We start from the raw sequence: 13,007 nt of genomic DNA, 5'->3' as shown, positions 1-13,007 counted from the left end.
GACTCAGGGGATGAAGCAGATACTGGAGCAGGCTCAGGAACTGGAGTGGTCTCTGGAGCAGGCTCATTGGCTGGAGTGGACACTGGAGTGGGCTCATGGGCTAGAGCAGACACTGGAGCAGGCTCATGGGCTAGAGTGGACTCTGGAGTGGGCTCAGGGGCTGGAGCAGACTCTGAAGCAGGCTCAGGGGCTGGAGCAGACACTGGAGCGGGCTCATGGGCTGGAACAGAGTCTGGAGTGGGCTCAGGGGCAGGCTTATGGGTTGGAGCGGACTCTGGAGTGGGCTCAGGAGCTGGAGCCATCACTGGACTCTGGTCAGGGGCTGGAGCCAATGGTGTGCCACACACACAAAATGGCCATGTCCATAATGGTCAGCGCTGCATCCTCCAGAGCTGACTCTGGAGCTGGAACAAGCTCTGGAGTACTTTCTGGAGCAGACTCTTGGGCTGATGATGGTGAAGGACTTGGGAGGAGTTCTGTGGTGTGTCGTGGCTCAATGGAAAAAATGGAGAGAAAGTGACTAAATGGAACTGGCGCCTTCCTCAACCTCTCCAACAGTGAGGGATGTACCACTTAGCCGTACACATAATTTATGTATCATGCTAGAGTACACATTGTAGCACTTGCTGGTACCTGAAGAAACATATGACTGTCCAATCTCCTCCAGAATACCGTCTTCATCATGTCATCATTCCATGGCACCAAGTGGGTGAGCTAAAGGAACTCCTGTACATAGTCTTTAATTGGGCAGCTATTTTGTGTCATGGAGAGGAGCAGAGTGGCTGGATCAAAGGTAATGATGCTCATGTTATCGTTACTCTGTGTTGGTCTGGTCTTCTGTCAGGAAACACAGACTCATAGATATACAGGTTGTCGGTGTCCTAGTCGTAGACCAGACAATGGAGATGCCTTTTTACCCCAAAGCGAAGAACAAAACAGAACTTTGCTGTTTGTATATCGGGCCCCTGATGTGTCATTACTCTGTCAGATAATGAGCCAATCAAAGCATGACGGAGACTCCACGTTCTCTCACCAGACTGTTCCCTTGTACTTCCTGTCAGCATTTGTGATGTGCTTTATGATTTCAGTGAGAACACTATGAGCTCAGAAGAGACATAGCTGATACTTCACCTGATGGTGTTGCTGTCAAAAGATAAATGAGTGATTTACACATAAAAAATATTCATGATCTCATTTTTCATAATGTTTGATTTGATCATTCTCTCTTGAAAGAAAGCCTATAGGGTGACATCAGCCTTCAACAGTGTGTTCACGCGCACACAAACACACACACTTTTATACAGTACAAACTGTATATTCTATCCCCTAACCCTACCCATCACAGAAACCTTTCTGCATTTTTACATTTTCAAAAAAACATCACTTAGTGTGATTTATAAGCTTTTTTCCTCATGGGGACCAAAACAGGACACAAGGACAAGAATTTCTGATATTGCCATTTTTGTGGGGACATATTGTCCCCATAACTTATGGTTTAACAGGACACATACACACACACACACATGGTGAAGTTGCTCTCTGCTGAAGAGGCTTTTTTACAGTGTTAGCTCATTATTTCCACCTCTGTGGTTTTCGTCTTCCTGCTGTGAGTGTAGTTAAACATTCATGAACGAACGCTGTGGAAATGTCACTCCACTAAAAGTGGCTCCTCCCTGTGGATCACACTGAGAGAACAACACAAGAGACCAGTACTCACATCTGAGAGAGAGAAACACTGCATCAGCCGCTATAGCTTCATGTCAGAAAACACATCCATCATATATAGTATCAGACATCAGTATTAGATCTCAGAGACTCTGTTCTGACCTGCTATTAAGGAGCGTTTGTGGTGATCTGATCACAAGTGGTCATCACACAGGTGGAAATACACTGCTAAAAAAGATTTTTCAAATAAATAAAACAAAGATTGTTTGAGTACGTTTTACCAGAAAATACTTGTTCAGTCTTGGATAAATATTTTTCCGTTTAATTTATTGTGTTTCTTGTTGTTGTTTTGTTTTTTGTTTTTTTTTGTAATTATTTAAAATTTCCTAGCAAATTTCTGAGTGAAAATTGTTTCAAAGTAAACTGTGATATCTGTCAGGATGTCACAGATCTACCATTTCTGCACTACATTTCCCATCATCCATCCTTGATTTCACCAGCACTCTTTCAGCCATCACCTGCACCTGTACTCACACGCACACACCTGCACCTCATCTGCACCATCATCATCTCACCCATTTGAGCACACTCCTCGCTTCACTCATTGTCCGGTCTCATTCCTACGAAGTGGACTTTTACCTTGTTACTTCAGTGATCTTCTATGATATTCTCCAGCATTACCTCCAGCGTTGTCTCCTTCCTCAAGTCTCCTGTGTGTGCATAAAAATACAGGTGCTGGTCATATAATTAGAATATCATCAAAAAGTTGATTTATTTCACTAATTCCATTCAAAAAGTGAAACTTGTATATTATATTGTATATTATATTCACTCATTACACACAGACTGATATATTTCAAATGTTTATTTCTTTTAATTTTGATGATTATAACTGACAACTAAGGAAAATCCCAAATTCAGTATCTCAGAAAATTAGAATATTGTGAAAAGGTTCAATATTGAAGACACCTGGTGCCACACTCTAATCAGCTAATTAACTCAAAACACCTGCAAAGGCCTTTAAATGGTCTCTCAGTCTAGTTCTGTAGGCTACACAATCATAGGGAAGACTGCTGACTTGACATTTGTCCAAAAGACGACCATTGACACCTTGCACAAGGAGGGCAAGACACAAAAGGTCATTGCAAAAGAGGCTGGCTGTTCACAGAGCTCTGTGTCCAAGCACATTAATAGAGAGGTGAAGGGAAGGAAAAGATGTGGTAGAAAAAAGTGTACAAGCAATAGGGATAACCGCACCCTGGAGAGGATTGTAAAACAAAACCCATTCAAAAATGTGGGGGAGATTCACAAAGAGTGGACTGCAGCTGGAGTCAGTGCTTCAAGAACCACTACGCACAAATGTATGCAAGACATGGGTTTCATCTGTCGCATTCCTTGTGTCCAGCCACTCTTGAACAACAGACAGCGTCAGAAGCGGCTAAAGACAAAAAGGACTGGACTGCTGCTGAGTGGTCCAAAGTTATGTTCTCTGATGAAAGTAAATTTTGCATTTCCTTTGGAAATCAGGGTCCCAGAGTCTGGAGGAAGAGAGGAGAGGCACACAATCTACGTTGCTTGAGGTCCAGTGTAAAGTTTCCACAGTCAGTGATGGTTTGGGGTGCCATGTCATCTGCTGGTGTTGGTCCACTGTGTTTTTTGAGGTCCAAGGTCAACGCAGCCGTATACCAGGAAGTTTTAGAGCACTTCATGCTTCCTGCTGCTGACCAACTTTAAGGAGATGCAGATTTCATTTTCCAACAGGACCTGGCACCTGCACACAGTGCCAAAGCTACCAGAACCTGGTTTAAGGACCATGGTATCCCTGTTCTTAATTGGCCAGCAAACTCGCCTGACCTTAACCCCATAGAAAATCTATGGGATATTGTGAAGAGGAAGATGCAATATGCCAGACCATAGACTGTAAAAAAAGATGGACGCCGCTTCCTTCCATTGTATTGAACTGAAGCCAAAATGGGCCGATGAATGGGCGCTGACACGTTACGCAATACGTCAAAAAAAAAAAAAAAAAAAAAAAGTTTGGAGCCTGGGCATGCGCAGAAAGAATCGTCAGTGGAGCCCGGAGGCGGAGTCGCGGTTTGAAACTTTCGCCCAGACGACTGCGTCATCATTCATGTATTTTAAATAGACTATAAAAATGATACACAATTTAAAATTCTACCTATAAAATAATAGGCTATTCTGTTTCTAGAGCAATAATATTTTTGAAATAGCAAATTCAGTAGATGAACTCAATATAATATGCCACTAGAAACAACTCTAAATCGTCAGAAATGGTCCTACCATTTTAAATCAAGTTCAACAAACGTTACAGGAGATCGATTGCTGTAATTAGAGTAAGCTATCATTAGTTTTGTCCTGCTAATTATTATTTTATACCCATAAAAATAATAAGTAACTGCCAGATAACGATCACCTGCTTTTTCCCGACATGGTTAACATTAGGTGTGTTATCTTAACTAATAACATTTATTAATTAGCTTATAACGCCCACATTTAATGTTACAGAAAAAAAGTTCAGTGATCCGTCAGGTCCTGTAGGTCGGTTAGTACAGTTTACTGCTGAACAACTAATTTTGTTGGTGTTAAATAACAAAGAAATCGAAAATTAACAGTTAATACATCTTCAATCTCCCCTCGAAGCTCCGACAGTCCTCAGACAAGCTGTCAATCAACTTCGAATCATGACGACACACCCCGTTTTTATAGCATCAAATTGCTAGCTAAAATCTAAATCATCACAAAAACAAACAATTGAATATATATCAGCGTGATAACAACTACCTTAAATGACCAAAACCATCTTTCAGAAAGTTTTATTTGAAGCAGAATTTATTTTTAAGTTTTCACTGAAGTCTCATTCAACTGCATTGAGAGGGCGGGGTTTATGACCTGTACTGCATCCAGCCACCAGGGGGCGATCAAAGAGCCCGCAGCTTCACTTTTCAGGACGTATGAGACACACCCGTGCCAGACCCAACAATGCAGAAGAGCTGAAGGCCACTATCAGAGCAACCTGGGCTCTCATAACACCTGAGCAGTGCCACAGACTGATCGACTCCATGCCACGCCGCATTGCTGCAGTAATTTAGGCAAAAGGAGCCCCAACTAAGTATTGAGTGCTGTACATGCTTATACTTTTCATGTTCATACTTTTCAGTTGGCCAAGATTTCTAAAAATCCTTTCTTTGTATTGGTCTTAAGTAATATTCTAATTTTCTGAGATACTGAATTTGGGAGTTATAATCATCAAAATTAAAAGAAATAAACATTTGAAATATATCAGTCTGTGTGTAATGAATGAATATAATATACAAGTTTCACTTTTTGAATGGAATTAGTGAAATAAATCAACTTTTTGATGATATTCTAATTATATGACCAGCACCTGTATACTCACTGTGTTCCTAATGAGGTGTGTGCATCCATCCATCATCCTACCCATCCATCCACGATCTCCAGTTCCTGTAAGAGAAAGACATTTCAAGTTATCACTAACTTGGTTATCACTATTCGTCTCATTCAATGTATCTACTGAACTGCAAACTTACCTGCTTCCCACATTCCACTCAAGTGCTGTCAATAAAAATACATCTGTTAACCTCTATCTCTTTGTCTGAGAGTATGAAAAGAAGACCGGACCAAAGCAGACGGCAGCTATAAACATTCCTCTATGTCCTATTGATCAGCTTTACTCCCTTTCCAAAAATGGCGGTTCCCTTGCGGTACACTCCTGAGGCGTTTTTGGAGCTGGCCTCTGCCGTCTTCCTGGAGGATGATATATTGATGACTATTTTCCATTGAGGCCTTGATGAACCTCTGTACTCGAAGTTGTCCTGGGACACTAACATTTGTTCATTAGAACAATACATCCTGTATGCACTCCTCCTCAGTTGATTGTCCTCCAGAATGTCTCATCCTCTCCATACATTTTTAGATTCCACTCTAGAATTTTCTACAGCCCCTGAGTTCAGTATCAAGCCCTTCCCAGCTCCTGTGTCTTCTCTTAATTCCCCTTCAGTCCCTATCTCCGCATGTGAGTCTACCCCAGACACGACACCAACTCCAAGGAATACAGCATCACCAATCCCACTGGTCACAATGCTCCCTGAGTGTGAAGTCTGTGTCAAGGCTTCCTTTCCCTTTCCCCTGTCCATTCCAGTTTGTGAAATTTCTGAATCTGCTCCAGTGAAAGATATCAAATCCCATCATGGCCCTCATTCCAGAGACTCGTTCCATCATGGCCGCCACGCCTGAGCCTTCAGCCAAGATGTCTCCAGTCATTGTGGCCAGGCCAAAAGTCAAGGCTACGGCCAAGCCAATCCTATATGACCCCCTGAACTGCCCGTTCCGCCATGGTCCCCGGAATGACCGGTGCCTCCCTGGCTCCCTGAATGGCCTCTACCTCCCTGGTCCTCTGAGCTGTCGGCACCTCCCTGGAGGCTTCCTAGCCTGTTTGCGCTGCCCCACTCACCTTTCTGACAAGACTCCAGGAAGCTCGTCCTCCATCCCTGGTTTAATGATGGGGGGTCACAGATCTGTCACAGATCTACCATTTCCCATTATCTCCCCCTTGATCTCACCTTCAGCCATTACCTGCACCTCAGTACTGATCACACATACCTGCACCTCGTCTGCACCAGATGATGAAAATCATGATATTCACTATTAGCCTGATGACTCTATACGGTTCTGATCATTCTGCTACACTCACATGTTCTTTAGCAGATGTAAAAATCTAGTCATGCTATTATCATTTAAACTGATCAGTTAACTCGTATCTGCTGCTCATCACTGTATTTAGACCATTTCTATCTTAAGATTGTGCCACTACGGTGCATTATATAATGCACACACACATTCTGGAGCACTTCTAGATCCTGCACCATCACCAGACGGACACACACACTTCAGCAAGCATCACACCTCCTCAGATGTGTTCAGGAACACTAATGTCTGATATATCATGAGCATCACTGACACACAGACTGAATCAGAGCGACTGTTGTGACGTCAGAAACACTGATGTCATGCTCGTGTGTTTAAAGACAGTGATGTCCTCTTATTTCACACACACATGTGCTGCTTTCTGACGGCTCGTAATCCAGAGAGAGAGAGAGAGGCGATTATCCTCTGTCCTTTGTGTCTCATGAAAGGGATTTGACAATCATTTAATGGCCAGAGAACAGTCAGACAAGCTGAGCACTAATGCGCTAGTAAAACTGATGTCATCTGTGCTCTACATTACTGTTTCACTTTCCCTCAGTAACCTTCAGCTTTCACACGCTCATACTTTTAATAATAATAACAAGACACAGGTGTGGGTAATCAATTACCATGGAAACAAATAAGGGTACCTAAGAAACAAAGTAAAACAGGAACTAAACACAGTAAGTAAACACTGTGAAAAAAATAACTTCAAAATAAAAGTCCTAGAACACTGAACATACAAACCACAGAAAAAACCGTGACAACTAAAATATTTAAAACAATGTCAATATCAATATTTTCCAAGATGTTATATCAAAGTTAGATATTCCTGGATCGTGACAACTCAACACATGGACGTTTCTGCACACTTTCAGATTATGAATATTTAACGAGGCAAGCACTCTTTATGATTGGTTGTCTGTTGCTAACATTCGTTGGATTTGGCGCAGGGTTAAATGCAGCACTAAACCCCACAATTACATTCCTTTATCCGGGGTTGTAGCTGTTTAACCAGGGATTTAAAAAAGATGTTAACCCGGGGTTAAGAGTAGTGTGAAACCTTGTCCACAACATGAGTGTGTGAATCACAATGACTTCAAACTCTTATAAAACGATCCAGCCGTATTCTGAGATTGAGGGTGTGTTGGCGCTGAACGTGGTGTGTGGTGTGTGTTTGTGTGATAGTGAGGAGAGAGTTAATCTGGTTTATGTGTACTGAGGGCCAGATGGCACAGACAGATTAAACTCCCTCCTGTTTATCCTGCACTTCTCCAAGAGAAAGCCTCACATTAGATACATGTGACTTACCCTGTCCAGACTGAGGGATCGGGCTTTGAAGTACATTTCTGTAGGATTTACAGTGCTACAGTATACGAAACAAGCAGTGTGTTAATACATTGCATTGTGCCATTGTATACTGACAATCTTACAATCTGACATAAGATTAGGATTGTAAAAACAACACAATACTTTTAGAAAGAAAATCTGATGCTGATATTTCTACAAACATGCACTTTTCAATTGTCAGATATTTTCTAAATAAAATCATGAAATTGAAATGCATGACATAGTATATTTTAATTTACCATAAATGCTCGTCAGCAGCACCATATTTCAGAGACAATAGAATTATGAAATTATGTATAAAGATGTGCTTTATGCTATATCAAAGCCACAGAAATAAGAAATAAATAATTACATAAATATACAAAGAAATTGAAAATAATAATAATAATATGTGTATTTATACTTTTATTTACTTATTCATATATAATTTATCTATTTTCATTTATTTATGTATTTATGTCTACATTTTTTTTATTTTCACATTTATTTATACATTTATTTATTTGTGCATTTATTTATTTATACATTTCTTTGTCCGTATGGAAATAAATAAAAGTGGAACAAAATACAGAATAAATAAAAGAAATAAGAAAATAAAGTACACATTTATTTATTTTATTTATTTATTTGCATTTCTTTGTATATTTATTTATTTATTTATTTATTTATTATTTCTTTTTTTTACATTTATTCATTTTTGTATTTATGTATTTATTTATATATATATATATATATATATAAAATGAAAGAAATGAAAAAAAAAATATTTATATATATTATATATAAAATATATAAAAATATGTATATATATACTTTTTTTTTTTTTTTTTTTTACATTTCTTTCATTTTATATGTATTTATATATTTATTTGTTTATTTATTTATTATTTCGGCAGTCTTGGCACCCCATAGTACTTCTTCAGTGGATCAAAAAAAAGAAAAACACTAACTAATTACTCCAACTAATTGCATTAATTTACATAAATTTAAACTATAATATGTTTCATTTTAATTATTCATTCATTCTTTTGAAGTATGTTAATTCCATAATTCCTTAAAAAAAGTCTTTATATTTTTTTCACAAGGCTTCACATAACCTTGAAACACTGTTATCAACTAAAATCTAAATATAAAGAAACATTTAAAAAATGTTGCTTTATCAAAATCTGCACACACAGGCAAGGAGAAGGCTGAAAACATCATAAGAACGAGAAGAGAGAAATCCTTTACAAATGACCTGAAGTTCCTGGACTGATGCTGGTGTGTGTGAGAAGTGTGTGTATTGACACTAACAGTTGGCATCAGCTGTTCATTGTTAAAGTTGTTGTTTTTTACACATATGTAAATGAAGGACCCAAACAGCACCTGTTCTGTGGAATTGTGTTAAACATTTGCAAAAACACATCATAGTTCGATGGTGTTTGCTGTGGTTCGTGTGTGTGTGTGTGTGTGTGTGTGTCTTGGGCTGCTGGAATGTGTGAAGAGTTGACAGAGAAACACAAGATCATTTCAATTCCAGTGCGCTCGTCTGCTCTCGTCTCAGGAATGCTTTAGCTGCAGGAATGTGCCACAGAAAGGCTCTTTTCTTTGCTCGGCCCTCTCCTCCCACTGCTTTTCTTCACTGGCTTTCCTTTTATCCCTCTCTCTCTCTCTCAATCCGTGGGACGTTTCCTCCCCCGCTCAGCTCTGTAAGGTCACTCCTCCCTCCCTCTCTTGTCTCTAGCTCCGCCCCCATCCCCCATCCTTCTGTGCTGCCATCTGATTGGTCAGCGGCGAGCAGCCCCGCCCACTGATCCTCGAGCAGTCCTGTGTGTCCCTGCGCCCCACCCTCCGTTCCCGTCTGTGGCGAGCGCTCCGATCGGATCTTTCCCTCATCGTGTGCAAAGACCGGAGACGTGAAGGTGGTGAGACACCTCGTGAGAGACAGAGACACTCGGTCGTTTGGTTGTTTGGGTGGGACTCCTGGTCTCCGGCGTCTGACGTTTCTCCTGCGGCCGCTGCGGATCCGGAGGATGCAGTGAGAGATGGTGCACCAGGACAGCTGCTCCTATCAGGTAGGATCAGATGAGGAAAGGAGATGTCTTTAATGTCTCACTTGTTTCTCCTGAGAAAAAGACTCCAGAAATCTCTCATGCGTCTCCTCTGGGGTTTCTCAACACTGTCTCAGACTGAGCAAAAGCCAGTTTCTCATCAGATGATCTGAGCTGCTCTCCACGTTCATCTCTCTTGCTGGACGATGACTCATTCCCGTTATTATTGCTGTTTATTTTAGGAGAAACATCTGAGATCGAGTTGAGATTGAGACCTAACTGAGATCTAATGAGCCATGAGAGAGCAGGCTTATCTTCTGTGAGCAGAGGCTTTCCTGCTGGATCATTAAGATTTCATTCAGTTTCTAGATAAATCAGTTCATGACGGTCAGATGTGCTGCTTTACACATCAGAAGTCTGAAGATATGAGCGCGTTCAGGTGAATGATCGTGTAGTCGTGATGTGTGTGTGATACATCTCATAACCTCAAGAGAAGCGGCCCACTTTATTCAGCACACACACACACACACACTCCACATCACTGCCGTCAGTAAATCACTTTCATCGTTCATTAAAGCCGTGTGATGGTGAGCTGCTGCTGGATTGTGGATAGAGCCGCAGCTCATATAAGATGCTTACATGTTAAAAAATACTGGGTTAAAAACAACCCAAGTTGGGTTAAATATGAACAAACCCAGTGATTGGGTTAAATGTTTGCCCAACCTGCTGGACAGTTTTATTTATCCCAACTATTGTTTAAAAATGACTATAAAATGAACCCAAAATATGCTGGAAATTAAAAATTAGACACAAAAATCAAACAATAATAATCAAAAGATGAACATTTATTAATAAGCAATTTAATAAATGTTCATTGTTTAATTATTATTCATTTAACTTATTAATAAATGTTCATTTCAAGCATATTTTGAGTTCATTTTAAGCAAAGAATTCAGTCATTTTTAAACAATAGTTGGGTTTAAATAAAACTATTTAACCCAGCTTGGGTTGTTTTTAACCCAGCATTTGTTAAAGTGTATGTATAATAACAGTGAAGGACACTGATGGACATGCAGAAGCAGATCTGTGGATTTAATAACCAGCGCTGTACTGCTGTCTGCTCCTCTGATCATTTATTCTGTCGTCATCTCTTTCATTACTCTTTATCAGATCTGATGATGATGATGAAGATGAGTGGACGGCTCATGTGCGTTTGTTTGAGCTTCAATTTATATTGTAGATTGTGTTTTAATAGAGTCTGTGAGCACTGAGAGAGACAGAGACGTGTAACAAGATTACTTTCCACAGGAAACCACAGGACCGAGTTTAGAGACGTTTATTTTAGGAGGGAACGTGAAAGAGTCTGAGAGAATTTATGTGAAATAAAGACGTTTTATTAACAATTAATACTTTAATCATTACATTTATTATTGAAATTAATACTTTTATTCTGCAAGGATGCATTAAACATCAAACTTCTGTTTATATTTCAAATAAATGCTTTTGAACTTTCTGTTCATCAAAGAATCCAAAGAATCTCCATTTCCACAAAAATATGACTGTTTTCAACATTGATAATCATCATAAATGTTTCTTGAGCATCAAATCATCATATCAGAATGATTTCTGAAGGATCATGTGACACTGAAGACTGGAGTAATGATGCTGAAAATTCAGGAATAAATTACACTTTACTATATATTCACATAGAAAACAGCTGATTTACATTATAATAATATTTCACTGTTTTTACTGTATTTTTGATCAAATAAATGTAGTCCTGCATTATATACATTCTTCACCCCTATATTTAGACTTTAACAGGTTTGTTGCATGTTTTGAGAGAGAAATGTCATGTGGTTGAATAATGTCACGCTTCAGGGTTACAGTTATTAACAATAATTAACTATTGATACTTTTAGGTTGTAACATATGCTGGGTTGGCAGTAATAGTTTATCTGTGTGCTAACAATATATACGTTTTACAGTGCATGTTTATTCATAGGATAGTAGAGAGCATGAGCTCTGACAGGAAGGAAACGGTGAGGAAATGAGAGCCTGAAGAACTGCAGGAGAGGAAACAGTGTTAATGAAGGGTATATCTGAGCAGAGCTGAAAATTATTCAAAGTTATTCATGTGCTGAATTAGACGGGGAGAGCAGAGATATGACAGAATAACAGCTGAAGACGGCGCAGGTGAGGAACAGAGAGAGGAAATGATGCGTGTGTGTGTGTGTGTTGGGGACGGGGCCCAATCCTCCAGGGGCCTCTTGATTAGGCTGGTATCCAGGCAACCGCCCGCTGGAGACGACTGGTGCCGGCCTGTCTGTGTCTCTGCCTGAACACACACACACACACACACATTATTTACACCTCACTGTTCAGCACAGCCTCACACACTCTCTCTGTGTCTCTCCTGCAGAAGCACAATAATAATGTGTCTCTTGGCCTTCAGTATTTACTCACACATAATGTGTGGATGACCAGACCTGCAGCATTAAAAACTGATTTCATCTGTTTGTGTTTGCAGTATTATTTTGCTGTGTTTCTCCCATGATGTTGAGGGTATGTCTGTTGAGTCTCAGAAGGTGCCGTTTGTCAAAACAACCTCACAGAAACACAGCGATATGGAAATATTTTTTATATGATGTATTAATGTGTCAGTAGTGCAGTGGTCTAGTGTGACAATAGAGCAGTTAGAGGGCTGCGCTGGGATCGGGATCCCGCGGGATCTAATGTCACGGGAGCGGGCGGGTTTACCTTCGTCCCGCAGTAACAAAGAGTAAACAAATGAAGCTCACCACAGTCAGTCAGTAACATTCTCTTCCTCAGCAGGCTACGCCAACGTCATTCATTATTAAATTTATTCGTTAAGAACGTTTAATGTTTTTTTTAGTATTATTTATTTTTGTTTTTGCTCTATGTTCATTCGCTAGGCTACATAAACACCTGTGATATAGGTGAGGCTTTTATTTCCTGTTTATTTTATTTGTTTTATATTTCATTTGTTAAGTAATTCAATTAAATATTGTGATTTTTTTTTTTTTTTATTTAACAGTTGATAGAGTTTTAACAAAAAGCTGTCTGAATGTGTCATTTGTGGTGCTAGAGTTACTTTATCTTCTGGTCAAACACATCTCTGTTATTCTGAATGTTTAGCATTTGTGTCATTTTTTCACAATTTCTATCAAACATGTTTGCAGGAACAGGCGGTAATGGTCAGAAATTCAGCGTGTG

At 39.7% G+C, this 13,007-nt stretch overlaps 1 protein-coding gene across 3 annotated transcripts in view; it reads left to right on the top strand.

Annotated features, from left to right (window-relative positions):
• The window catches only part of schip1 (schwannomin interacting protein 1), a 49,974-nt gene that overhangs the window by 18,617 nt on the left and 18,350 nt on the right, over positions 1 to 13,007 (top strand). Inside the window, exon 1 of one of the 3 annotated variants that reach the window (XM_048161183.1) lies at positions 9,560 to 9,794. The exons of the other annotated variants lie outside the window; for them this stretch is intronic. Coding sequence (XP_048017140.1) covers positions 9,765 to 9,794 — 30 coding nt within the window. The 5' untranslated portion in view covers positions 9,560 to 9,764. Of the gene's footprint in view, positions 1 to 9,559; positions 9,795 to 13,007 lie in introns of those variants that run through there. 3 annotated transcript variants of the gene reach the window in all.

The sequence above is a fragment of the Megalobrama amblycephala genome, linkage group LG16, assembly GCF_018812025.1.
Source record: "Megalobrama amblycephala isolate DHTTF-2021 linkage group LG16, ASM1881202v1, whole genome shotgun sequence".
In the NCBI taxonomy this organism is placed as follows: domain Eukaryota; kingdom Metazoa; phylum Chordata; class Actinopteri; order Cypriniformes; family Xenocyprididae; genus Megalobrama; species Megalobrama amblycephala.
The sequence above is the reverse complement of the archived record's forward strand: the minus strand, read 5'-3'. Positions and strand labels throughout refer to the sequence as shown.